The sequence below is a fragment of the Balearica regulorum genome, chromosome 8, assembly GCF_011004875.1.
Source record: "Balearica regulorum gibbericeps isolate bBalReg1 chromosome 8, bBalReg1.pri, whole genome shotgun sequence".
Taxonomy (NCBI): Eukaryota; Metazoa; Chordata; class Aves; order Gruiformes; family Gruidae; genus Balearica; species Balearica regulorum.
The window spans coordinates 30,965,841-30,992,233 of NC_046191.1; the positions used below are offsets into that span (position 1 = coordinate 30,965,841).

General features: G+C 60.7%; 1 protein-coding gene and 1 long non-coding RNA gene across 2 annotated transcripts in view; one reads left to right on the forward strand and one right to left on the reverse strand.

The window, feature by feature from the left end:
* Positions 1-12,429, forward strand: part of LOC142602806 (uncharacterized) — a 29,928-nt gene extending 17,499 nt beyond the window's left edge. The window contains exon 3 of the long non-coding RNA XR_012836634.1: positions 10,844-12,429. This is a non-coding gene — a long non-coding RNA (uncharacterized LOC142602806). The remainder of the gene's footprint in view (positions 1-10,843) is intronic.
* Positions 12,430-12,582: 153 nt separating this feature from the next.
* On the reverse strand, positions 12,583-26,109 carry BRINP2 (BMP/retinoic acid inducible neural specific 2). Its single transcript, XM_075760445.1, has 8 exons — positions 25,937-26,109; positions 18,642-19,015; positions 16,726-16,916; positions 16,364-16,554; positions 15,867-15,972; positions 15,262-15,498; positions 14,828-15,050; positions 12,583-14,473 (listed from the first exon to the last, which is right to left on the reverse strand). The coding sequence occupies exons 2-8, from the start codon at positions 18,947-18,949 to the stop codon at positions 13,357-13,359; spliced, it is 2,373 nt and encodes a 790-aa protein (XP_075616560.1). The 5' UTR covers positions 18,950-19,015; positions 25,937-26,109; the 3' UTR covers positions 12,583-13,356.
* Between the last annotated feature and the right edge of the window lie 284 nt (positions 26,110-26,393).

Here is a 26,393-nt window from a genome sequence, read left to right on the forward strand (position 1 = left end):
AACGAACTTTTTTAATGAAGTAGAGCATTTAAATTCTCTTTATATTTAGTCCTATCTGGAGCTCTTTACCCAAATGAAGCAGAAAGCATTTACAGCTGTATTTTCCATCACACCAACCAAGGAATATATTCATTTGCAGTAACATGGCACTCAATGAAGTGGAAAATAAGCTCCCAAAATTGCTCTCACTATGAAACGCTCTCAATGACTAGGAAAAGCCCGTTTGGATTCCACTGACCAGTCACTTTGGTTATGATAAAAATTAATTTGGTCGAACACCTGGGCCGTGGCGGAGGAGACGCTTGGCCCCCGAGGTAGCTCTGCTCGGGACCGGGCTTGGGGCTGCCTCCTCTGCCGCAGCTCCCACCGCTCCTGCTCTTGGCTTTGCCTGCCCTGTAGACCTGGCTGAGACCCCGGTGCCTCCAAGGGTTGGCCGTCGATGGCACGTGGGCGCACGTGACGTCCCGTGTGTCCTGCTCCGCATCCGCCACACGGCCGCAGGAGGGGACAACGGCAGCGCCGCGGCACTGGCCAGGCGTACGGGAGTCCCCGCGAGCAGAGGAGATGTAAATGGGTTCCTCCTTCCCTCTGCAGCGACCCGCGGAGGACGTGAGCGGGGCGTTAAGCAGGTACCGACCGAACACCAGCGCAGGGTTCTGCTAATTGCTTGTGATGTCTCGTCCAACTCCATCGGCACAAGCAACAATTGCTACTGGAAATGCAATTAATAATTAAGCACTCGACGCTGGCAGGTGTCAGCAGGAATCCGCGGGGCTTGGCATCCCCCGCGTCAACACCTCCCTTTGCCTGCGCGGGAGCACAGCGCCAGGCAGGATGCGGCCCTTCGCTGCCTGCATCGATACGGGGTAGGATGCAGATTTCACGCCTTGGAGAAATAACTTGTCGGGGGTATTTCCACAGCGGGGGTGACGGCTGCCCGCTGTCGGGGCTGCGGGATGGGGGCTGAACGCTGCCTGCCCGGCCGTCGGGACCTGTGCGCAGTCCCCAATTAGCATTGCAGCGGCGCTTCCCGGCTCGATTCGTTCTCTGTTCGAGGATGCTGTACAGACAGAGTGACTTTGGGTGGAAACTGCTTGGCAACGCTTCTCCGCAGCGTCAAACGCCGGGAGCGTTTCCCCGGGGCTGGCGCAGCCACGGCAGGGGTGACCGTGCTGGCTGGGCTGCAGGCGACGGAGCCGTGCCCTGTCCCAGCAAAGGAGGGGGCTGCTCTGTCCCCGGGCGGGGGACGACGGCACGCAGCGGAGCCGTCCCAGTCCTGGCTGGCAGAAAGCAGCACCTCGATGCGTTGAGATGTCTCGCTGAGATGTCCTCCTGGCTTACTGCAGTCTCGGTACTCCCCTGCGTTCCCACTTGCAGGCTCAGACAGCGTCGCTTTCTCTTGCAGCTTTGGCTGTGGCTTGTGATGACTTACAGCCTTCTTCAGGCTGGCTTTTATTTTTAATTACATTTTGCCTCTGAAGATGGGCTGCTTTGCTGGTTGCTTCCTCCCCACCCCCCATCCCATTCTTTTTTTTTTTTTTTCTTTTCCCTTTTAAAGGCCAAAAGAGTTTAGGCTTCTTGAGAAATTGCTTCAGCTTTTAGGAAGGCGCAGAGCCTTTTCCCTGGGTAGCAAAGTGTTGATTTCCTACCGCAGGGCTGAGTGATGGTGATTCCCTTATTAAACTGCACTTAGAGGCAGCGACTGTCAGGCAGGGATGGAGAGCTTCTCCGATAAGTTGGAGCTATTCATTATTAAATTATCTTCATTCACTTGAACATCTCATTTTCATTGAATTAGATGAAAAGTGCTCAAAGGCAGCTGCCGCGGCTGCTCGGAGGCTGCCAGGAGCGGCGTGCAAATGTCGCTGCCGGCCCTTCCTCCCGCTCCGGCTGCGTCTCACCCTTTCCGTGGGACGGCTGGACCTTGCGGACGGTGTGAATCTCCTGGAGGTAGCTGAGGGGTTGTACCAGCTGATGGTCCCACCTTGGAGATCTGGATTCACCAGCTCTGGGAGCTGGAGCCGGTGAGGATTGTCTCCGCCGGGGAAGGAGGTAGCACGGCCCCAGGGCTGATCTCTGCCAGCTGGGGAGGGGGTGACAAAGGTGGGTGTCCCCAGGGAGGGGGGGCTGATGAGACCTGCGCCAGGATTGCAAAGGCCGTATGTCCTGCTGAGGGGCTGAGGCCGGGCTTGGCTGAGTTAGGCTTTAAGCTTGGCTTAAAGGACCCTGCAGGGCACGTGAGCTGGCCCGGGGGGGCTGTGCTGCTGGCGCAGGCAAGAAGCAGGCGGGTAGGAGGGGGCGGGCGGCAGGGACTTGGGTGTGCAGCACGACACGGCGCAGGCAGCGCTGAGCGGCTGCGCCCGTGCCCGTCTGAGGGCAGAGGCGGTGCGTGGCACGGGGACGGTTTCGGCACCTCCGTCACAACAAAATGGATGCGGGAGCCGCCCGGGGCTGAGCCGGTCTCAGCCTAACTGGAGGGATTTGCTCTTGGTGTGGGATGGTCTCGTCATCTCGCCATCGGCAACAAGCCTGACTGTCGTCCATCACCCAAGAAACACCTTTCTCCTCCTGCCGCCGCCACTTCCCTGCCCTCGCCCCTTTTTATCGCTCCCTTTCTCGGGCCGCGTGTGCTGGGCAGTCACAAGCCAGGCGTAAGGGCATGGCTCGCACGTAAACGTGAAGCCAGCCGGACTCTGGGTGCTCCGGAGAATCACCGGCGATGGCACCAGCACCCTGGCTGCGTCTCCCGGCTCCCGCTGCCCCCTCCCCGCGGTGGGTCCCCCCTCGGGGCAGCCGGCGGGCGCATGGGGCCCAGCTTTAGCTTTGGTCCTCAAATGCAGACGAGCTGTTTTAAGTCCTGGTGGTTATTTTTGTGGGAGGATGCCATCTGGCTGCCTGATCTCTCCGCTTTCACCTTGGCAGGAGTAGCTGGCACCCAGCCCCGTCGGTCAGCACCGAGCCAGGGGGTTGCTGCCTAGGCTTGCCAGCCCGCAGCTCCTCGAGGGGTTTTGCGGAGCCTGGGCTGGTTTAAAGCTGCCCTTTAGGAACAGGAGGCTTTTGTCTGGAGGCAAAAGACCTCGGCCACGCCACGCTGTGCCCAGGCATCGCTGATCTCCATCCCGGTTGTACGTGAAGCTGCATCTTTCCCTAGGAGAGCTCAGAAGAACACCTGGCTGCTACTCAATCCCAAATGTTTCCGGAGCAGCCTACAACCTCACCGGTCAGTGAAAATCCCTTTTCTTTGCTGTCCTGGGCTCCGTGAAGTCCTTCGCACCTCCTACCCGCAGCTACCATCTTGTTCCCGGCGAGGAACCGCCGGCCCCTTGGACCGGCTCCCCAACAACTGTTGCTTTTCTTCGCCAGTAAATCTCACCCGAAGAAACCGCTTTGATCAATGCGCTTGGATTTCAGCCTTCAGCCGTGATCAAGGCAGGGCGAGAGACGAGAGCGAGTACTCGAGGGCTCTTTGGGGACGGTCTAGAAAGCGAAGCTCATTCTCCAAGAAAAAAGCCCACTTCAAAGTAAGAGGCGGTTCTGTCAGAATAAGAGTGAACTAGGGCAGAGGAGGAGGAGGAGGAGGAGGAGGAGGAAGGCTGCCTGGTTTCCAGGGTGCCAGCTGGGCCGGGGCAGGTGTGGGTCCAGCAGGGACGGTGACGGTGGCATTGCCGTGGGGCTGGAGCTGCTGCTGGGCGAGGGCAGAAAGCCACAGCTTGGGAGGTACGGTGGGGAGGGGGAACCTACGCCTCTCCCTATGCTTAATTCTGCTGCAAACCTGATTTTTCTCTGCCTGTTATATTCTTGGCTCTCCCTCCTTCCCCAGCCCTGGGGTTGGGAAAGTTTTCGGAGCTGAGAAGGTGCTGGATTTGCTTCCTTGGGTCAGTGGTTTCCTCCCAGTCTTTGCCTGGTGGGGCTGGTGCTGAGGACCTGAGGGTGGTGCTGGGGCAGGAGCAGAGGGGGGAAGAGCATCCCCTCCTCGCCAGCCGGGCTCTGACCGTTCCAGCCATAGGCCCTTTGTGCTGGACGAAGGGACGCACAGGCACCGCTCTAGGTTGGATAAGGTCAGAGCTTCTGCGTAATGGTGGTTAATGGCCAGGAGGAGACCTCCAGGGGCTCGCCGGCTTTGTTTCCCCCCCCCGCCCCGTTCCTGCACGCAGGAGTACTGCGTCAGCAGCTCTGGCGGGCACCGGCCCTTCCTCTGCGGGTTGCGTCACCCCGGAGGGGAGCAGAGGGCCGAGCGGAGGTGCAGAACCTGGAGGTCCCCGCGAGCGGGGGAAAGCTCTGGCCAGAAATCGCCCTCCAGCACCGACCTTCCCCTCTCCGGCAATTCTCCTCCTCTTCCTCCTCCGTTCCTGCTCCCACTCCCTCTTCTCTGCTGTCGCCTTCCTCAGGTGCGCGCACACGCACGCGCTCTCGCCTTTCCTTTCGGCTACAGATGGTAGGCAGAAAAACCAGCCAGCCAGCTGTGGTTTTCATAGCTCCCAAGCCAGGCATAACTAAACATTTACATTTATTACCAATTAGAGGGGAAACAGACTGTAGTTTTATGTACTGTATGTGTCTGGATATATTTTGGTTTGTGACCTTACTTACACCCCTACCAGCAACTAAACATCTCTTGGTTGGGGGCAAACCCCTGGAAAGTGTCTGCAGCACCGGATCCCGTCCCAGCGTCCCCTCTCCCTTCCATGAGGAGCTGACGCGGATGCTGCGGCAGCCCCTCGGTGGGCACCGGCCGCAGGGACCCTGCGCTGGGGGTCTGCTCCGGGAGGATGCTGAGCGTCCCTAGGGACACCCGCCTGTCGCATCCCTGGGGCAGGGATTGCCACGGTTTGTTAACCCCGCGTATGGATTTGCACACAACGCGCCTGTCGATTTATGGTTTGCGAGCGCCCGAAGCCCGCGGCTCCCGAGCCAACGTCACAGCGGCTTTTTAGCGATGCTCGAGCCAACAGCAAAACGCAAACAAATCCACAAGCGGACTTCGGGCCTCGCTGGGGGTGGGAGAAGAGGTGGAAGGAAAAGAGTGGTGGCGGTGATGCCCCACACGTGGTCATTTAGGGACTGATGTCCCGCTGAAGACCGGCTCCTGCCCAGCAGCCCACGGCAGTCACCGCGGTACCGTGCCATCGCGCTGCTGCGTGCTCGTCTCTGCGAGGCCAGCACCTCAACCGGAGCTGGTTCGAGCCGCAGGAGCTCAGGACGGGGTTTGCATGTGACCAGCTAGCCTTGGACAGACCGACGGACTCCCAGTTGCGTGGGGATGAGGACTTACTGGTTCGATGGGGGATACTGGGTTTGCTATACTGGGTCATTAGCTCTCCATCCTGCCTCTGGGCAATGGCTAAACTGCAAAGCAAAAAATCTCAGCCCCCTTCTTCAGGCCACCGTTCCCTCAGCAAGAGAGGACGGGAGAAAGGTGGGGTGAGGCCAGGGCGCATCGGACAAGAGCGTTCTTTAAAGGAGGTTGTCCCACATCCACCCCCATACAGGGGCCGTGCCCACCCGCCGCCACCCCCGCAGCAGCCCGGCTGGGATGCAGGATGCCGCAGCCGCTGACCCCCGCTCTGCCTGCCCGCGCCTCCCCCGTCCTCCCCCCAGCTCCCGGCAGGTACCGCAGCCATCGATTCGAGCTGCGGCATCCCCATTCCTTCCTCGCTCCCACTTTTTTTTCCCCAGAGGGTGCCCTGAACCCTCTGGCAATCGTGTCCGAAGCTCACCTCTGGCTGCGTCGCATGGATCCCTGCGCCAACCTCCACCGTTGCTCGGGCAACAACCTCGGGGTTGGATGCAGGGTTTTATTTCCCTCTCCTCTCCGGGATGCTGCTCCCGGGGAAGCAGCCTGGACACGGGAGGGAAAGCCCTGGGTGATGCCGTGCAGCGGTTGCGTTCGTCCCTCTGGCCGCTTCCCCGGGGGGAAGCCGGAGGGATTTATTCCATCAATGGAGGGGGTGGGGGGGGGCTTTAGAAATGCAGTATTTTATTATACTATTTATTATAATTATTTAAATTATGGCCTGGTGTGGCCGGAGGGCCAAGGTTGGCTCCACGAGGTGAAGATAAGGAATAAATAAAGCTGAGAGGCTGAAGTGGGGGGGGGGGGGTAGGAGGGGCCGCAGTATTTTGGCAGACCAGCCCTGGGGTGGAAATGACCCAACCCCACCTCAGCCCGTGGAGGGCCTGTCGCCTCGTTGGGGGGGGCAGCATCCTGCCTTCGTTAACCGGGAGCCCCCAGGTAGAGCCTGGGTGCCACAAGGCTCGGCCACCAGCCTCTGGGTCCCGCTAGAAAGGAGCCGACGTGGGGACGGACCTTTATCTGGCAGGGGCTGGAGAGGAGCAAGATGGGAGGTGACAGCGTCCACAGGTTCGTGCGTGGCTTTGTGCCCTCGTCCTGCTAATCAGCAAATGCAGGTGATGGCTCAGCTGAGAGCTGGGTTTAAGATTAAAAGAAATAATAATTCTTCCCCCCCCCCTTAACTTTGTTGGAGTGTGACAGGGTGGGAGCTCTTGGCAGCTGGGATGTTAAATGTTTTTCCACATGGTCTCTTGATTATTAATGGATTTTAGCACTTGACAAAGTAGAAATTAGGAGATAAAAGCTATTAGAAACTAATTTGGGTAATCACTGATTCTGTTCCCCCAGGAGCCTTTCTGAGAGCGCTGCTCCCAACGCCACTGCCGAGCCTCGGGAGAGAAGGAAATCGCTTTTTAACCGAGTTTCGTGGGCTTCGGGGGAGCCCCCTGATTTACGGCCGATGAGGAGAAGGCTTGGACAGAGCAGGCACGATCCCAGCAGCCTCCTGGGATTTATTTTTTCACAGCCCTGGATACTATTCGGGGTGGTTTATATGCCGTAATTTTTATTTTTTTTTTTTTCCGTTATGTTGGTGAACCAACCGTAGAAACTAGTTTGGGAAAACAACGTGGGAGATACATCCCCAGTGGCATGGGCTCCCCAGCGACGAAATGGGCTACAGGTGGAGAAAAAAGTCCCTGAGACCCTTTTCTCCTTCAATTCCCGTCTCCCTGCACGGATCGATAATGCCGGGGGGCAAGGAAAGGGCGAGGAGCCGTCGCGGGGGGGTTCGCATTAAAGGAAAAGCTGGAAGGTGGTGCCCAGCGTGGCAACTGCCGCTGATTTTGAGGCGGATTGGCTGGGGGGGGAGGTTGTGCGGCCTCGTACGGGGCAGAGGCTGCCTGTGGGCTGGGGGAGCGCTTTTAAAAATGATTTCAATGATTCCGCTCCTCCTTTCTTTCCATCTGGTCGGGCTCCGCTCCCACTATGGGTGTCGGGAGCGAAAGGTCTGGCTCGCAGCTCTGTCTGTCTGTTTTTTCCACAGATCTTTGCCCTCCGGGGGACATCCCTCCAAAATTCCCCGACCGTCTCAACCCCCGGTCCAGGAGCAGAGCCAGGAGGTCCCCGGGGAGCGCTGTCCCGGGGCGGGGGGTCAGGCTCTGGCCCGATGAGGTAAGTCCTCCAGCCGGGCTCCTGGCCGTGAATCAGCGATGCCCCCGGCCCCGGCGCTGCTGATTTACACCGTCTGCGGTGGCACCCCGGGGCACGACACCCGTATTTAATGGACGGGGGTACCGCTGCCGGCAGCGGCGGCTCCCAGCGCTGAGCTCGGGGAGGTGAAAGCAATTTGCTGTCGGCGTCCCCTGCGAGTTTCTCACCGCTTGCAGAACGGGATGCTGTGAAGATGGGTTATTTGGTGGTGGCTAAAGAGGTCTTCAGGTTCTCCTTGAGAGCTGGGAGCAGCTGGGGGGCACTCGGGCAGGCCAAGGGCTGGGGTTGGCTGGGTGAGGTTATGATTCTCCATCTTTGCATATGGAGGAGTCGGGGAGGGAAGGCAGCAGCCGAGGAACTGGGGCTGGAGCCTCCTGAGGTCCCCACCAGCTTGAGTCATCCCAGCTCCTCACTAAGCTCCAGGGGGGGACACAGGAGGGTGGCTGGGACCTCTCCCCCACACCTGGGCTGGCAGCAACCCCCCCCCCCGCCGCCGCCTCCTCCCTGCCTGCCCTTTGCAGCCTCTCCTGCCTTCTCCAGGGGCCGCAGCAGCAGCAGGAGGAGGAGGAGGAGGGAGGAAGAAGCCGAGGTCGTCATCATTTCAAGAGCCTGTTAATCGTCCCCCCGTGCTCCCTAAGAAGTGGCCATTTACCGCAGGCCCTGCAAATCCTCTCCGGGAGAGGGAACCCCAGGGAGCGCGGCATGGGAGGATGAGAGCCCTCGATGGCTTTGAAAGAGGCAGCAGAGAGATGGAGCAGGGAGGGGAAAACCCAGCCCACCATCGGGGAAGGGAGAAAAGAGACCAAAACAGAGAGAAACTGAAAATGTGCTGAAGCAGCTGATGACAACCCAAACAGCAGGAGAAGGCGCCTGCCTGCCAATTAACGAGGCTCTGGCGCTAATTTGCCACCTTGACTGTACTTCTGAGCTTGTCAGGAGAAGGGGGGAAAAAGGAAAAAAAAAAAAAAAAAAAGAAAAAGATGAGGCTAAAAAAGAGATGGCAAGATTTCGGCTTGCCTCGTGGCTACGCAGATGTCGCTGGGCTTTGGAGAGGTGGGGGGGAAGAAAAAGGGGGGTCTGTGTGTGACACCCCCCCCCCCCGAGCCTGGAGTGGGAAGGGGATGATGACAAGTCCCCGTGGGCTTGTGCGGGCAGAGCAGCTCCAGCCCACAGCACGACCTGACCCGGGGATCCTGCTTTCCCAGGGCCGGCGTCCCACGCTCGGCTTGGTTAGCCGGGAGAGGAAACGGCGATGCCGCGCGTACCCGGGAGCGTCTCTGCTTCCCGCTGTGAAACCGTGGTTAAGGAAGAAACCGGAGCAGCCTGTGCTGGGGCGGAGAGGTCCGCAGGCAGCTTGCCACGTCGTCTGCCTCCCCCAGAAACGCCGTCAAACAGCAAAACAGCTCTGGCGGGCAGCTGCAGTTGTGTGCAGCTAACGAAGCTGGAGGAGCCCTGAGCAAAATGCTCGGCGTGAAGCCTCCCGCCAAGCGAAACATCTGACTTCCATTTCTTGCCCAAACCAAGAGGGCAGAGATCACGGGGTGAATTTCAAGTGAAATCTGCACCAGCGTGCTCTTTGCACGCAAAGGAAAAAGAGTATCTGCCGGCAAAGCGTGTTACCTGGAGCCTCTTCCCGCTCCCGGGGATGTTTTACCTCCTGTGCACCCTGGGCTGTTCTGCCGGGCTGATGCAGCATCAGCTGGGAGGTAGGAGTGGGGAAACTGAGGCAGGCTGGAGCAGGGATGCAGATGTAGCCTTACCGCCTCTCTCCGTCCTGGCTCTCGACAGCAAAACTGTCTTCGCAGGAAGGGGGGGGGCGGGGAAAAGCGTAGGTTAGATAACTGGAGCTGCGAGCTGTTCGGTTCTGGGGTGGCTGATCACCACCCAGCACCGGCTGTCCAGGGGCCAGGAGATGGAGGTGGGAACAACCAGGAGCAGGGATGCTGGGGGAGAGCGCTGCGGATAATCCCATCCTGCTGCCGGAGCTGGGGACAAAACAGCCCGGCCTTTCCCCGGCCTCCTTTTCCCTGGCAGAGCTGCTAAATAACCGTGTCTGGAGGGAACCGGAGCGGCCGCAGCCAAGCGAGCCAGGAGCTCAGCTCGTTATTTAAGAGGCAGCTTTCGGGCTGCAGAGAGGAGCCGGGTAAGGTGTAGGAATGCAGGGGCTTGCAAACCAGGGCACAGCTGAGGAGGGCCCCAAACATACCGGGTTTTTTTTATAAAAACCTGATGAGTTTGATGCTTAATTCCTGGTTTGGGGACGCCTGGCAGGGTGCCAACCCTGGGTTTTTGCATCCCGAGGCCGGATCCTGCCAGCGCGGTGCGGCAGCGGCTCTCCAGCCAGCCCCGCTGGTGTCAGCGTTGTTCTTTGCAGGGGAAAGCGCTGCAAGGTAATCAAATGCCGACCCCCGGTTATTAACCTTGTCTTCTTAATCATCTCCACCGAGCGCTTTAATTGCTGAACAGGGATGGGAGGACCTGGCTGCTTCCACCCAACATTAACATACAGCCTGGCAGTCCCCTCCCGCGGGGGACACGCTGCTGCTGCTCTTTAACTCACCCACTTACCCCCTCCCCCCCCCCAAAAAAAAGGTGGAAGTGGTTCTCATCCAAAATGCAGTGATTTTTCAGCAAAATTCAGGGAACCACTCGGTCAAAGAGGTGGCGGGGCCCCATGTGGTGGGGGGGGGGGTGTGTCGGGGCCGGGGGTGCGTTCAGCAGCCCTGCCTGCTGCCCCCCGCGTTGCCCCATGGGGTGCTTTGCCGAGAAGGCGCCGTGCCGGGCTGGGAAAGCTGGGTGTGACCCCGTTCCTGCCGGGAATCAGCGATTTGGGCCAAACGCTGCGTTTCTGAGCGATACGGGATGAAATCTCGCTGTGGGGAAGGGGAGGCTGAGGCCCCGCTCTGCCTTGGGAGGTGCTGCCAGACGTCCCGATGGCTTTTGCATCCATGTCCGGGTGGCTTTAGGATGTGTGAGTGGTTCAGGGCGCCCGAAAACGTGGTGGGAAACACTCTGTCTGGGGGAGGAAGAGGATGGAGCTGAGGAATGTTAGCCCAACGCCTGACGACGGGGAGAAGAAGTGATGCGATGGCCCAGAAAGATGCGTAGCAGGAGCAGAAATGGGTCTTTCTGGCTGGGAAGCCTCCCCGCAGCTCTGCCTGCTCAGGAGCAGGCAGCACTGCCCGCCCTCCTGCCTATCCTCTCCTCATCCCTGGGCAGATGTCTGACGGCTTCCCCTGGGAGCCGAGATGATGGCTTTGACTTCTCGTTTCCTCCTGGTGTGTTTAATTGCCTAATTTATTTTTTTTTTAATTTTTTTTTTTTTTTTGGTCCCTTTAGGACTGGGAGACAAGGCAGGAGACGTGGGCAAAGGAAGACAGATGTGTGGAGAAGAGAAGTCCAGGTGACAGATTGAGGGATGCTGTAACCACACTAGCCGGCCTGATGGATTGATAGATTAGACAGGGAATATAAATAGCAAACATGGTTTATCTACCCCCGTTTTATTTTCCTCTCGCTTATCTCTTTATCTCTCTTGGTGTTATTTTCCTCCCGCTTATCTCTTTATCTGTCCAACCGGAGGATGGAGGAGAGGGGGGGGACAAGCGGGTGACAGAAGCAGGATGGATGAGTTCAGGTTACCACCGCTTTTGCAGCATCCAAGCAGGCAAGTTTTGCCAGCCAGGGAGGATTAGGAAGCGGACTCAGATCTGCACACCGATACACTTTTTGGGTTGGTTCTCCCCCCCCCCCCGTCTCCTTTTCCCCACACCCTGCCCATCCCTTCTGCCCACGCTCCCTGTTTTGGGGACCCTGTGGGTCAGAGGGTCGGCTCCTTCCTCTCTCTGGCCTGTCCCCGGCCAAGAAATGAGGGCAACTGCCGAGGCGGTGAGCTCCGCTCGTCTGGATACCCAGCGCTTCCATCCGACAGCCGGGCAGCACCGCTGCTTGATATTCCGGTCAGGTGCCGACCGCGGCGGCGGCAGCAGGAGCGGGGAAGGAGGGAGGGGAGCCCAGCTCCGCCGAGCCCTCAGCTGCCAGCTCGCCTGCCCCCGCTGCCCGGCTCTTCGCCCCGGCTCGCTGGGCTGAGCTGAGCGGGTGCCGGAGACGCCGCCGGGTCCCCGGTGGTGGGGCTGCTGGAGACCCAGCCTCGGGGAGGGGGGGACACCCACTGCCCCTTGATGCCTGCGCTGGGTGGAGGGGGCCAGGGTGGGTTGCACCTGGTTTGGGGCCCTCTCTAAGGGGATGATGGATGAAAAGGCCTTGAGGACGTCAGCGAGGATACCAGAAGTATGGAGCAACCTACAGCTATGGACCGAGCAAAGAGCTAGGACACAGAGATGACCGTTGTACCTGTCTCTGCAATGGTAACTGGCCGGAGAGGGTGGCTGGGGGTCAGGTATCCCCTGGCTCTCCCTGGCTCGGTGCTAAGGGTCATCAAGAGAACCTCCAAGGGCCACGCTTGACATGCCCAAAGAGGTGGTACGTGCCCCAACGGGTGACCGAGCCACGGCACCGCTCGCCCCAGAGCACGGTGGACGTTTGCGTGGGACCAGGAGGAGGTTGGCCATGAGATGCGGCTGGTGCCACATGGAGCAAAGGCGAGAGCTGGGGGGAGCGGGCAGGAGCTGCCGGCTCCAGGTGCGGACAGGATCCCTCCAGGCACGGCTGATGGTCTTAATGGGCCACCTCGGAGCCCTGTCCTTTTGAGTTAATGAAGACATGGACAGGAGACAGATGGCCAGCCCGTGTGGTGGCATCTCCGCTCCTTGGGAGGCTCGGCTAAAATCCAGAGAGCAGGATGGTGCGGAGACACGAGGGGGGACACGGCAGCCGGGCACGCACGGGAGCCTCCTCGTCATCCCCTCCTGCCGCACAGCAAGGGAAAAGCCAGGGCCAGAGATGACAGTAACTGTCCTTTTTTTTTTTTTTTTTTTTTCTTTTTCTCTCGGTTGGTTTTGGTTGCTCTTTTGCTCAAAAAAGGCATTTTTTTAAAAAATATATTAAACAGATAGATTTTACTAAGATGTCTCTTGGCTGGAGCCATCAACAAGAAATGACCCTCCCCAAATAATTAGCCTTAAAAAAACCCCTCCCAAACAAAACAAATAAATAAATACATAAATAAAACATTTTTTTCTTATCCTTTCTTTTTTTTGTTTTAGGTTTCTTTTTTTTTTTTCTTTTTTTTGTAAGGAATTGTGGCTCAGAGGTCTCCGCCGGTGTCCGTGATGGCAGCATCCACGGGGCAGGTACCAGGTTCTTGCCCACGCAGGGGATGACGATGCCTCGGTACCACAGCGGGCACGAGATGCTCGCGGAGAAGCCTCAGGGGAGATCTGCTGCATCTCAGAGGCCTGCGGTGTGGTTCGCAGGAAGAGTCGGGGGGGATGCGATAGCGAAGGTGCCGGTAGAAACCTCTCTTAAAAAGACTACAAAAGTTGGGGGGGGGGGGGGCGAGGAGACCTCGTGGCGGGTTGAGCATCTCCTCCAGCGGGGCCAGCAGCTGCCTCTGGCTGAGCCGCATCCCTCCCCGGCCATCGGCATGTCCCCCCAGCCGCTGGTGCTCGAGCAAAAGCAGCGCCGTGGGGCGGCCGTGCTGCCATCGTCCCCACGCTCGGAGCCAGCTGCGCTGCGTGAGCCGTCCTTCCTCCATAATCCCGCTGGTGTCCTCCATCTGCTCGAGCCCTGCGTCTCTTTGGCCGGTCGCTGGATGTACCATGGAAGCACACAGTTGGCACTAAGGTAAGGCCTTGATTTAATTTTTTAGGGTGGCTATTTTTTCTTCCCCCCCTCCCCGGGGAGTTCTTTCTCCTGGCCCCCTCACTCCAAGATCTGAGCAGCCCTGGCCGTTAGCTGCAGAGCTTGCCCGTCTCCTGCTCTATCGCGTTGGGCAGCTTGGCGTTGAAGGCCCTCAAGGAGGACTGGATCCTTGCCACCTCGTTGTTGGCCAACTTGAGCCTGTGGCGGAGCAAGCAAGTGAAGAGGTCGAGGCGGGTTTTGCCAGGGGGTGACAACCTGTTCACTCGGTCCCTGATCTCCAACAGCTGGAGCATGGCCGAGTCCTGGGAGCCCTGGGTATAGGGGTAGTCCAGCTGAAGGATCAGGTCACGAATAGCGTCTGCTTCAAAGGGCAGGCTGTAGCCGAAGACTTGAAGGCTGTTGATTTTCATGTATCCCAGGTTCTTGGAGGGATCTGCCATCTCCAAGGGTTCGTAGTAGATCGTCTCGTTGGAGCTGTCATCCAGAGACTTGATGCGGCTCCGCAAGTAGACGTGGACGGTTTCAAAAAAAGTCTTCCACTTGTTGCCCAAGGTGAGTGTCCAGTTTTGGCACTGGGCAGAGGCATCTACATTAGTCCTTTCCCAGTCTGGGAAGCTGCCCTCATTGACAGGCATGAACCAGCTCTCCGAATGGCTTCCCCCAAAGGGGTTGACGTAGATGGCCATGACGGGCTCCAGCGTGCTGTTCTTGGTGAGGCAGATCTGCAGGGAGAGGGCCAACATCACGTGAACCAGCCCCGGCTTGTACTTGTTGCTCTTCAGGGTCAAGAGCATGCGCTTCCTCCAGGAGGGGTCGAACCAGCTCCCCAGGCGCATGTCGTTGCTGATGAAGATGGAGTGAACCTCAATGCGGCTGTCCCGTTTCTGCAGGAGGTACTTGAGCTCCAAGTCCTGCAGATCCGTCTCCAACCCCAGGTAATGCTCCAGCGAGTCGGCCACCTCGGGGCGGCAGAAGCCCTGGGTGAGCACGTAGCCGTGGTTGCAAGTCCCGCAGCGGGTGCTGTTGTCCTCGGCACAGCTGGCGCAGGCTGGTCCCTCGCCCAAGGCACACGGTATGGACCCCTGGCAGGAGGGCTGGTCTGAGGGACACGTGCAGCTGTGGCTTTCTTCCAGGAAAGTCCCAGGCACGGCGGTCTCGCTGCAGTACAGGAGCGACTGCGCACGGCTCCACCAGTAAGGGAGGGACCTGGTGGAGAAGAGACGTGGGAGGAGAGATGCTTAGGTGGCATCTTTGGGGGTGCCACCAACTCTCCCTAGGTTGTGGAAGGGCCGCCCACGTTGCATTCATTTTTCTGCAACGCTGGTGGCCTCCCATGAACCGAGCCCCATTTTCCACCTCCAGGCTGGAACCCAACCTCTCAGAGCCACATCCCAGGGCGGCACGGCTGCCCCCCTGCCCGCTCGCCTCCCGGGTGTTCCTCTGGCAAGGCAGGAGCTCCTCCGGTCGCAGCCACAGGGAGGTGGGGGCCGTGGGTCTGAGCCCCGCTCGGGGCTCTGAGCAGTGTCCCCGGCGTGGGACGGGGACGCTGTGGCATCCTACCTCTCCTTCGGCAGTTTGAAGCGAGGTTGCCGGTGGCAGCGTTTGCTGAGGTTGAAGAGCCGCCGGATGAGTCGGTGGGTTTTCCTGGAGAGCAGCTTCAGGCTGGTGCCCAGCTGCTGGTAGCGATGCTGGACATCCAGGTCCATGGCCCAGAAGTGGGAGATGGCCGTCCTGTTCAGGAAACGGTCCCCAGGGAGCCTCTTCACCAGGGCCTGAAACTCTTCTGCAGGGGGAGAGAGACAGCATCAGCAGACCCAGGAGGGCGAGCGGCGAAGGCAGGGCTGGAGCCAACCTCCCTCCAAGCTTGCTCTCAGGTCTCCACAGGGACACGACCACCCCGGATCCTGTCCTGGAGCCCCACCACCCAGCCCAGGCTGCTCCCAAAGGAGAGCTTACAGGGAAGGGGATGCTTGGTGGGGTCTCCCCAGCTTCACCTGACTCCTCGAACTGGCTGTGGTGGCTCTCCCAGGCACGCTGGAGCTGGGCCAGGCTGCTCTCCAGCGCCTGGACATCGGCCTCGGGGCAGTTGCAGCGGGGGAAGGCGGGCTGGCACTGGCAGCGGCAGTCGCTCCGGCGGCACACCAGCTCCCCGGACGAGCCGCAGGCGATGTAGCTGAGGGCGGCCGCCACAAATCGCTCCCGCAGGTAGGAGGGGAGCACCGTCTGCAGCCCTGCGAGCCAGAGGCAGCCCCGAGAGCGTCAGGGCGTGCGCGGAGCCCCTCGAAAACATCACCCGGGCGAGGGGGGAGCAAGCCTTCACCCTCCCCGCGCTCCCACCCCCGCGTGGTTTTCATACCAATTTGCTGCGGAGCCGCTTGTCTGGGCTCTGCATCGATCTCGGCTCCTCTTGGCAGACGAGCAACGACCTCATCCTGCCCAGCTTTGATTATTTTCATCCCTCCTCCTCCTCCTCCTCCCCAGCCCTTAAATTAAAAGCACCATCTCAAGCCAGCATCCTCCCCTGCAGCCCCCTGCGTGCCCGCCAGCATCCCACGGTGGCAACTTATCCGTCACCGCGTCCCCACCAGCCTGGCCCTACCTTGGAGCTGCACTTTGTTCTCGGGGCTCTGCACCAGGACTGAGCTCACTGAGTCCAAGTTGTCGTAGTTGCTGCAGCCGAGCGGCCCCGTCCGTGTTTCGGTCACCTGAGGGGGGGGGACACGACGACACCCACAGGCAGTCACGGATGCGGGAGGGGACGCGGGGCACGTGCCACCCCGCCGAAAGTGCTGCAAATAACCCCTGGCCAGGCTTGCTGTGTGCCGCCTCCCCATCGCAAGGTGATGCTTGGAGAGGAGAACTAATTGCCTGCTAATTGGCTTGCTGACAGGCAGCAGCCCTGCCTGCAGCCCGCTGAAAAATGTGCCTTCATTAGCGTGCCCAATTTCCCATAAATAATGCGGATGTGCTAACTTTGTCTGCTCTCCCCCTCCGTCTCCCCTTCCCCGGGTGTGATGCTGCTTTAGGGTCTCGGCCAGCTTTGGGGGGGGGGCCCTCTCTTCCCCGTGCTGCCCTCTCCCTCGCACCCTCGCCTACCTTGATGGCGGCCGTGGCGATCTGGATGTGGTGGAGCCGGCGCAGCGTGCTCTCCCGGTCGATGAAGTAGGAGGCTGCCAGCTGGTGCAGGGTCTCCAGTGAGACCCCCGAGCTGTTCCCAGCCCCCCCGGCAGGCTCTGCCCTCCGGCTCAGCTTGCGCTTGTCCACAAAAATGGTCAGGGACTCCTCTCCTGGGGTGGGGGGGACACACACGACATGCAACGCTTTCGGGGGGCTGCTGGGCTCCCCCCTGTTCTTCTTCTCGGCCGTATTTCTCCTGCGGTGTTTCTTCTCCCACCCTCCCTCCCTTGCAGGCCGCCTTGCGCCAGGGAAGCAAGCAGGGAGCACCCACCGGCACTCACCTCCCAGCGTGGCAGCGAGCAAGAAGTGGGTCCCATATTTTTTGATGAGGCTGTCGGTGATCTGCTGGGGGCTGGGCCGGCGTCCCAGCAGACGGATGTTGCGGATGAATTCAGGGGCCAGGGGAAGCGGCAGGCTGAAGAAATCTTTCCTCTCCAAGGCCAAATTATTCACCTTCCAGCGAGCAAACTCTCTGCGGGAGGACAGCAGCGGTGGGGAGGGGGTTCGAAGCCGGTCTGGCCGTGCCACGTCCACGCTGTCCCTTCCGCTGTCCCCAGCGTCCACCTTGGGGCAGGGGATCAGTAGGTGGATGTTGGGACCGTCCCCACCTCCCCATCGCCGCACAGAGGTGAAGGACCACTGCGCGCGTTTGCCGGCTATAGATCCAGCCGGGACGAAAGCATCGTCCCTCCCTAAGTCATCGATGGGATAATGAGCTACAAGCAGCGGAGATGCCTGACATTGATTAATCAGGCACCTCCGTCAGGCATTAATCACAGCCCAGGGCAGGGCCAGAGCCTCTTCCAGCCCGCTGGGCATCATCCATCCTCCATCCCCATCCCTGACGCCACGTCCCTACGGATCCAGGTGAAAAAAATCCGATATCTGGGGGTCTCGTGGCTTTTCAGTATCGTCGGCGTTTTGTAGGAAGCTGGAGGTGTTGGGACGCGGTGGGGGTTGGTGGTGGGGCCCCTTGTAGCCCCGGAGGCTGTGAAAGCGTCCCACCAGCCCCCGGACATCGCCTGGCCCTGGGGGAGAGCCACCGGCCTGCCTGCCGCTGCTGTCAACCACCAACCACCCCGAAGCAACCAGCGCCCGATTTCAGCCTAATCTTTGGCATTTTGCTCTAATTAAAACCAGGCGGTGATTTTCAGGCAGTTTAACTAGGGCTGGTTGGGAAAGGAGGGAGAGGAGGAGGAGCACAAAGTAGCTGAGGAGCTTGGTGGGTGTTGAGTTCCTCCCATCGTGATTTTTGGGCCCAGAAAGTGGGACGTCGGGGTCAGGAGTCGAGCCGGGGGTGAGGGAGGGGGCGATGCTGCCTCTCCCCTTGCACGCACGCTCCCTGGGCGCTGGGGCACGCGGGGCTGGGGGGCCAGGAGCCCTGCACCCGTTCCCCCCCATCCCACCCCACCGCACCGGCAAAGCGAGCCCCGAGAGGGGCTCCTCTCCGAGGAGGCGTGAGCCAGCTGCCGTCCCTCCGGCCGCTCCTTCCCGTGCCACCACCGTCACCGGCAGCATCCCCGGAGGATGAGGGTCCCTCGGCACGGCAGCGTCAGCGCGTAGGAAAGCGGCGAGGGGGAAGAGGAGCTCTCTGGGGTGCCGGGCTGCATAACAAGGCTGCCATCCCGGCACCCACGGCAGCTCCCCCGGGCAGGCAGCAGCCCGGCTTTGCTTTGCTCCGCTGCCGGAAACCCCCGAGGCTTGGCACCAGCCAGGAGAGGACTGGAAAAAGGGCTCGTTAGCTGGAGGTGACAGCCCCAATTAGCACTGGGTGGTGGTGGAAGGGGTTTCCCACACTTGCTGTCGTGGGGTGGCCCTTTGCTGGGGTCAGGGGAGCCCACTGCTGCCGAACCTGGTTCTCCACTGGCAAGAAACCCCCTCCAGCACTGCCCCCCATGCATCCCATCGCTGCCGGCCGTGGGGCAGCAGCACGGGGGACATGCTGAGGGGTTGCTCCGAGCTCGGGACAAATCCTGCCCGAGCAAATCCATGCTGCGAGCACGCTGGGGGCCGCTGTTAGATTCCCTGGGAAAGCAGCATCTCGCGTACGCCCACCCACCACCTCTCCCGACGGGCAGCTTCCTCCCACGTGCGGGGGGTCCGTCTCCACTCTGCCGTGCCCCCTGCAGCCCCCCCGCGCCTCGGCTCCCTCCCCGGGGCGCCTGCCGAAGGGCTAGCCCCCGGCACTGCCTCTCACCTGTAGATCCTGTACCTGGTGGTGAAACCCTGCCGGTAGCGCTCCATGAAGTCCACGTACTCCTGGGCTCGGTAGAAGGGTCCCCGGTCGGTGAGGAGCCAGTCGAGGGGTGCCCGGCCGGAGGAAGAGGAGGAGGAGGAGGATGAGGAGGAAGGGGTCGCGGCGGCGGCATGCTGCTGGGGTACCGTGCCGCCCGCCCCGCCGGCCAGCCCGCAGCGGCAGCACGCGCTCAGGGCCAGGAGGGCCAGCGGCCACGGGAGCATCGGATGCGGGGGCCCGTCAGCGCGCGGGAGGTCCTGCCGCCCCATCCTGCTGCCACCCGACCGGCTTCTTCATTCTCTCGCCCCACGGCGATCCTCCGGGACAGCCCTGCCCTGCAACGACACCGCGCGAAGCGGGGAACCAGTGAGGCCGGGACGCGGGGCCGATTCGGGATGGATGTAAACCAGGTGTGACCGCGAGCCAAGGGGAAGCGGGGTTTGCTTTGGAGAGGCTGCTGGGATGCTGATGAAGGGAAAGGTGGGCTCCGGGGAGAGCCACGCGTCGGGCATGGAGCGGTCGTGCCGCAGGAGGTAAGAGTTTATGGGGTTACGTTTGCTGGCTGTTGATGGAGATAAATGAAATGGTGGCTAGTGCCTGTTCGAGAAATTTTTAGCTTTTTCTTTATGTTTTTCTCCGCTGTGCATCAGCCCGGCAAGCCAAGCTTGCTGCTACGGTGTGCCCGTGTGCTGGAGACGGTGGGGTGCCTCTGTGCCCCGCACTTTGAGGATGCCCATCACGAGTATGTACAGCTCACTTCAGAGGGGGGCTAAAAAATAATAAGCACAGGGAACTAGAAAAAAAATGAACTTCTCCAAGTATGGGTTGAGCTGCATGCAGTTCATGTTAGACTTTCCTTTGCGTCCTGCTGGTGGTTGAGATGATGGAGGGATGGATGGAGGGATGGAGGGAGGGAGGGGTGGATGGATGGAGGGATGGATGGAGGGATGGAGGGATGGATGGAGGGATGGAGGGAAGGGTGGATGGATGGATGGATGGAAGTCCACCCCAGCTTGGATGCATTTATCAGCATTTATCTCAAACCAGGACCCTTCTGGTCTCAGCCCAGTGCAGCACTGTTGGTGGGAGAACAGGGGGAGCTTCGCGGGGGGCCCCCGGGGCCAGAGCCTGAATTTGCAAGTGAAGGTGGGAGACGGGACCCGCACGGCCCAGCAGAGCTGAGGAGAGCCGAGGTGTCCTCCCAGGTAGCAAGAGCTGTTTGCCTAAAACCGGGGCCCCCATCACCCCAGGGATGGTGATTCTATTCCCCCGGGTTGCAGAGAAGGGGGTCAGCCGGAACGCAACCGCCCGCCCCTGCCGAGCACACGCCAGCCCCGCGTTCTCTCAAATGGGGCTTTGCCAGCTGAATCAGCGCGCTTTAACACGTATTATTATTTTTTTAAAAAATTTTTCTTTTCTCCCTCTCTTCTATTTTTAAACCCTTAAGGGTGTGCTTTGATTACACTTTCTCAGCTTCTCACTCAGCCCTCGAGGCCGGGGCCCTGTTAATTTTAAACAAAAGCTGAGATTTTCGCATCACCAGATTGGGGGTGCCGGGGCAGCGGGGCGGGCAGGGGCAGGCAGGAGCAGCAGGCAGGGTTTTTTTCTGTGTCCCCCCCCCCTCCTCCGCACTATCTTTTCACATGTCACCCTGGTTTCTCCCAGCCTCGCAGGCAGCTGCGTAACGTCCTGGAGTCCCCCATGGCCAGGATGTGGCCAAATCCTGGCAGCAATGAACGGGCCCCCGTGCTGAGGTGGGCAGGGGTTTTGGGACCAGCAAGGTCAGACTGCTTTCCTCCCTCCACACCTGGAGGGGACATCCCCCCCCCCCAAAACGTGGCAGGACCCGACACCAGCCGCTCGTGGAGCCGCTCGTGCGCTGCCACGTGTAGGTGACGGCTGAGCAGCTGAGGCTCTTCAGCTGCTCTGAAATCCTCCCTGCCTGCTTCCCTGCCTGCTTCCCTGCCTGCAACCGAAGCTGGCCCGGGGGGAAGCAGGCAGCCGGGATGCTGTGGCTGTCCGGAGCAGACAAGCGCCTTGCTCTCCAGCCCGGCGATATCCGCAGATGCCACGAAAACCGAGGTGGCCTGGGGACCGAAGGAGCGCTCGAGGCTCAGGATTAAACCCTCCTGTGGGTGCTGCTGCTGCTGCTGCGCTGGGTGACCCGGGACAAGCTGCCGCATCCGGGAGGTCACGGCGGGAGCCGGGGCCCGGCAGCAAATCCTATGGAGGGGTCAGATGCTGACCACGGGCGAAGCCCTCTGTGACGGGGAGGAAAGCAGCGCTCCCGAGGTGAGAGCACTCCTTTAAGCAGCGTCTTTCTAAAACCTGCTCATGGAAACGCTCTGCTTGTAGCATTAAATACGGCTGTGCCAGCAAAACACCTTGCTTAAACAGCCGGCGGGCCGGGTAGCCTGCCGGTTGCGCCACAAACGGGCTCGACGCTGCCAGTCTCCTTGGCCTCTGTCACCGTCTGTGGCTTTTAGGCGGGTCCCGAGTGCTCAGCTACCCCCTGGCCGGCCCCCTCTCCCTCTGCCCAGGTCTATACAGCCGAGGGGATGCTTTTCCCCGAGCACCGTAGGAGACTGGCCTCATCCATCACCACGTCACACCACCACAGACTGGTCTTGCACCAGTCACCCCGCTGCCCTCCCCGAGGCTTTCTTGGGATCAGTCAGGAGGACGTGGAAGCATCCTTCCTTTGATCTGAGAGCACAGAGCGGATTATTTTTTTTTTTGGAGGGGGGAGACCAGGCAGAGCACTGTCTCTTCCAGCAAACCATCCTGGGTGCGGGGCACCCCCATGTGCCATCCCCGAGAGGGGCTCCCCGTGCTGCCCTCCTCCTCCTCCTCCCAGCACCGCAGCTCAGGGCAGCAAACCACTTCTGGGTGAGGGCTGTGGGGACAGATCTTAGGGCTGGAGCTGCCTTGGGCCTCCTCCCCCCTGGGGCTGCAGTCCCCAGACCGGCTAGAAACGATTTCAGCCTGCTCTGCCGCCTTCCCCGGGGAGCTCACGCTGGGATTCACGGCTGAACACGAGACACTTCCTTGTGGCCACCTCATGTTTTATAAAACTAGTCGGAATTGGGCATTTCCAGCACTTGGCTGGGGCAAATCCAGCCAAGGTCCCCTCTTGGTGTGCGGAATCCCTTAAAGGAGCAAAAAGTTTCCAGCCTCGCTAAGGGAGCTTTTATTTACAGCTGCCTCTTATTTACACGGCGAGCGCTGGCACCTCTGAGCCGGGCTCTTGCTTGGGGACGGGCGCTGACGCACGCCACGCATCCTTGCCAACAGAAACTTGAAGCCCCAAGTCGGGCGGGAACGGGCAAACCACGGCGGGCAGGAGAGCCTGCGCGGGGGCTGCGCCGAGTTACGCAGCGAGCTCATCCCCGAGCGGCGGCTTTCCCGCACCATCGTTAGCTGGGCTAATTTCTTTGCTCGTATCAATCAGGGGTTATATATACGCGCACGCAGAAATTGCTGTAGCTCCATATAGTCCTTAGCCCGCACAGCTGGGGGAAGGGGGGGGGGGGGCGGCTCTGGTTCTGCTGCCGCTGCTCCGCAGGGTTGGGGGGCAGTGCATATCGGGGTGCACCTCCGCCTGCTCGCAGCAGCAGCGTCCTCCTGGGATGCTGGGGAGCGCAAAGCTCTTTGGAAATGAGTAACCCCCTTGACCTTACTCCTAGGGCTGGAAATAACTTTCTAATCACTTTTCCTTGATCCAAAAGAATGAAGATTTGATGAGAAGCATCTGACTACTCTTTTTTTTTTGATTTAGGGTTTTGCATCACAAAAGTTGGAAAACTTCCAGCTTGTTAATTTTTTTTTTTTTTTCTTCCCCTCCTTCTATCAAAACCTTAAAGCGGAGGAAGAAGAGTGCCAATGCAAATATTCTTGGCAAACTTTCTCAGGACCAGAACCTCCTTCCTGGCCAAGACCTCTTGATCTTGTTGCAGCCCTCCATGTCCCTGGCGCCTGCAGCAGAACACCCCGGTGTCCCTGCGGTGACGGCCAACGCACGGCCCAGACCGTCACTCATCGCGAGCTGCATATTAAAAATAGCTCGTTGCAATTTCTAGAGGCGCCTTCCCACCCTTAGGCTTGAGATGGCAACGGGATCGCTTCTGCGGTGGGTGTCCTCATCCGAAACGGCTCGAGAGACTGAGGCAGGATTGGTGCAAGGTGGGGACGGGGATGCTCGAGTGCCCGGTGAGCTGCAAAAGCGTCTCTCTGCTGCCCTTTGGAGCTGACGGCGACAGCAGCAACATCCTGCGGAGTTATGCTGAGGTCCTGCTTGCTTCCATGCCAAAGGCAAAGCATCTCCGGAGCCACACACTCCACCACTAATCAGGCAGAGTTCGATAATTAAGACGTTAGCTAATTGTCAGGGACATTAACATTGATTTCTGCCCTTTCATGCTGCAGGAGCAGATTTAGTGATACATAAACTGGGAAGCGTGTGCTGGGGAGAGGCTCCAGCGGTATTTGCTGGGTGCTGGGGGGGAAGCACGGGACTCTGGCCCTCTCTCCCATAAACGCTGAGCTGAAGCCCAGAGCAGAAGCAGGACCCGACGTCTGCCCGGGCAGAGCGATACCTGTTGGTGGCAGAGCTGGGGGACACGCTCAGCCACGGGGGCTGGTCCCTGGGGCACGGCGGGAGCAAAGGTGCATCCGTGTAGGAGAGGGGAGCGATGGGGATGGGTCTCGAGCTCCCTGCGGATGCCTTTTAGTGGGAATGAACATCAAACTTAGCGACTGAGTCACCTTCTCATTAAACGTGGGAAAGCTTTATGAAATTAAGGCCACTTAAAAGAGTCTGGGCAGAGGCTAAGTGCAGTTTAGTTTCTGAAGTGGATTGACTCAGCTGAGCTGTGCCTTTGTGAATTCACGCAGGTTTTCAAGGTACCTCTTGCTCCGCCCCTTGTACCCCTTGGGGCTTCGTGGGACCCAGCTCCCTCGTACCCAGCCCTGCCTCCCCCTGCCTGCACTGCTGCCTCCTCTGCCCCCCACCAGCTCCATCGTGGTTCGCAACGAGCTGCAGCCGCCGCGCTCGCATCCGCACGCTCCCGAGGAAGCGCCAGGGCCTCATTGATCTGCTGGGGTAATTAAGAGAGCGAGCCAAACCCCGCCGGAGTGACAGCGGCACAGTAATCACTGGCAAAGTGGGCACGGTGGGGTGCTGTCAGCCGCCTGGCACCCGGCCTGCGGAGACACGGCTCCGGGCAGCGAGCATGGGGACAGCCACCTCGGAGCCTGTCGTCCCTCCCGAGCAGCGATGTTAAAGATCAGTGACGGTGGCCACGAACCGATTCTCGCTAGGCTCCTGCAAACCACCCTCCACAGCCCGTTCAGTCGCTATTGCTAAGTGATTTTAAGTCACTGACTTCCCCCCCCCCCCACCCCCAGCTCATGAGACTGGTTTAAAAACCTGCCAGACCTGATGATTTGGGTTCCTTTTATTGGCTTTTCTTCACATCCTTAAGAGCAAGACACTTGAAGATGAGAGCAAAGGAAAATAGCAGAAAATCCCAGGACTCGGGGAGCTAAGGATTTGCATAAGACATCAAATAAGATGAAGCCTGGGCTGCCATCAGGGGAGACGGCAGCTGCGTGCAGCGTGTCGCACCAGTGCCATGTGTTCTGCCCTCTGGCTTTGCTCACCCGAGACTTTCACACCCACAGGCAGAAAGCCTCTTAAAAGAGCAACGTGCAAAAATACAACTCCCCCCAGCGCAGCGATGGCAGCGGCAGCGCCTGCTTCCCCTGCCTTGTGCTGAGCTCTCAGCCCGAAGCATCCCTGCAGACGGGTCTCTGGGGCCGGGGAGAGCATCCCTGGACACGAAAGCTGGGGAAGAGCATCCTGCAGCCCCCTCCCCAGAGAGGACGGCTCCTTTCTTCCCCCCCCCCCCCCCCGATGGACCCCGCTGTCAAAGCGAGCGGAGTACCAGCCTCACGCAGGAGCAAGGTGAGGACCGCTCGCTCCCCTGCCTTCACACAGGGGACAAGTGTCACGGGTGGGCAGCGATGCACGGCAGTAGCTCGGCTTTAGCGGCACAGGGTAAATAAGGCGGTTGGTGCTGAGCAGAGAACCAGGAGAAGATCTGGGGTGCCGGAGTAGGGCCACCCCCCTTCCCAGCACCCTGCTGCTCCCCAGGTCTCAGAGCTGTCACTGAAGAGCCACCAAAGGCAGCTCCCCTCGGCAAAAAGTGCAGGGGGCTCCTGGCAACATCTCCGGGGCTCGTCGGGACCCTCCTGGCTCCTGACGGAGGGGGGACACTGACATCTGCCGGCAGGTCCCGCAGCACCCCGGCTCACCCTGCCCGGCCCCGGGACCACAGCGGGGGGGGACACGGACGGGACAGCCCCGGTACCCGCCAGCCCCTCTCCAGGGCGGCCTGGGAGGGGGGGGGACGTGCGGGTCCCCCTGAGAAGGGGGCAGGGCGGGGGCGGGGGGCATCCCTGACAGCTGATGCTCTCCAGCCCGGTGCTTTAAAGCCCCAGCGTTTTGTTGCCTGCTGAAGAAAATGCGTCTTTAGGGAAGGGAATGGAGCCTCCCAGCCGGGGACACCCCCCCACACCCCCCCATCTCCCGGAGGCTGCTGTTACCGGAACCCCACGCAGCGTTCGAGGGGAGCACACATCTTCCCACGGGCCACCCGCTCCTCCCCACGGCCCGGTGCTCCGGCGGCAGAGCCGGTGGCAGCGGGGCCCTGCGTGGCAGCACGGGGGAGAGGAGATCTCTCCGGTGGGTTTATAACGAGCCCCCCAGGGAAGCAGTCGTGTCTGAGCATCTCGGCGCGGGGGGGGGGGGCATCTCCCCCGGTCCCGGGGCATCTCACACCGGTGAGACCGGTCACCCTGCACAAGCAGCAGCGGGTTTCCTGCCTCCCGGGCATCTTGTTTCCTACAGCAGCCTGCCAGCACCCGGTTCCACCGGGCCGGTCGCAGCGTCCCGGCCCCCGGGGTGGCTCCCGCCCGGGAAGGGCTCGTTGCCTTCCTCTACCCCCCCGCGCTCACCGGGGCGGCTGCGAAGCCAGCCCGGAACAGGGGAGCAACTTGGCCAAGGTCACCGAGCGAGCCGGCAGGGGCCGAGCCGCGTCTCCGCCGCCGCGCACGGCGGTACCCGGGATCTCCGCCGTGCGTGGCCGCAGCTCCCCCCCGCCCCGCTCCTTCCCCCTCCCGCCCGCCATCCCACCCACCGGCGGGATCCCCGCGCCGGCTCACACCCCCCCCCCCCCCGACCGCGCAGAACTTACCCCAGGCTCCAGCTCAGCGCCGGCGGAGCACCGGCCGCCTCTCCGTTCCGTTACCGTCCCGCTCCGCTTCAGCGGCCCCAGCCCAGTCCTACCCCTCCGTCTCCTCCCGGCCGCCCCGCTCCGCCCCATCTCCGGGCGGGCAGGCGGCCCCCGGCGGCCCCGCCACCATCCCGCACCCGCCGCTCCCGGGTCCCGCCGCGCTCCGCGGGCACCGCCGCCGCCGCCCGATAATATATGCAGGGACGGCAGCCAATAAAAGGCGCCGCCGGCCTCCCCGCGCCTTCCTATTGGTGATGCCGCCTTCGGGGCGGTGCGGGACACGCGTGGGTCAGCGCGGGGGTCGCGGCCCGTGGGCGCTCAGCCCGCTCTCCGGCCCGCACAGCCCGGGGGAGCTTCCGCGCCCCCCCCCCCCCCCCCGCCGGCTCTTCCTTCCCGGCCCCCCTAGAGCTGCGTGTAC

What these genes read in the sequence shown, in the direction of transcription:
- BRINP2 (XM_075760445.1), bottom strand. Translation starts at nt 18,949, where the DNA reads ATGGGGCGGCAGGACCTCCCGCGCGCTGACGGGCCCCCGCATCCGATG. An exon ending in GCTCGCTGCCACGCTGGGAG is followed by an intron (nt 16,555 to 16,725) that starts GTGAGTGCCGGT and finishes CCCCCACCCCAG; the next exon opens with GAGAGGAGTCCCTGACCATT. An exon ending in CAGCCAGTTCGAGGAGTCAG is followed by an intron (nt 15,051 to 15,261) that starts GTGAAGCTGGGG and finishes CTCCCCCTGCAG; the next exon opens with AAGAGTTTCAGGCCCTGGTG.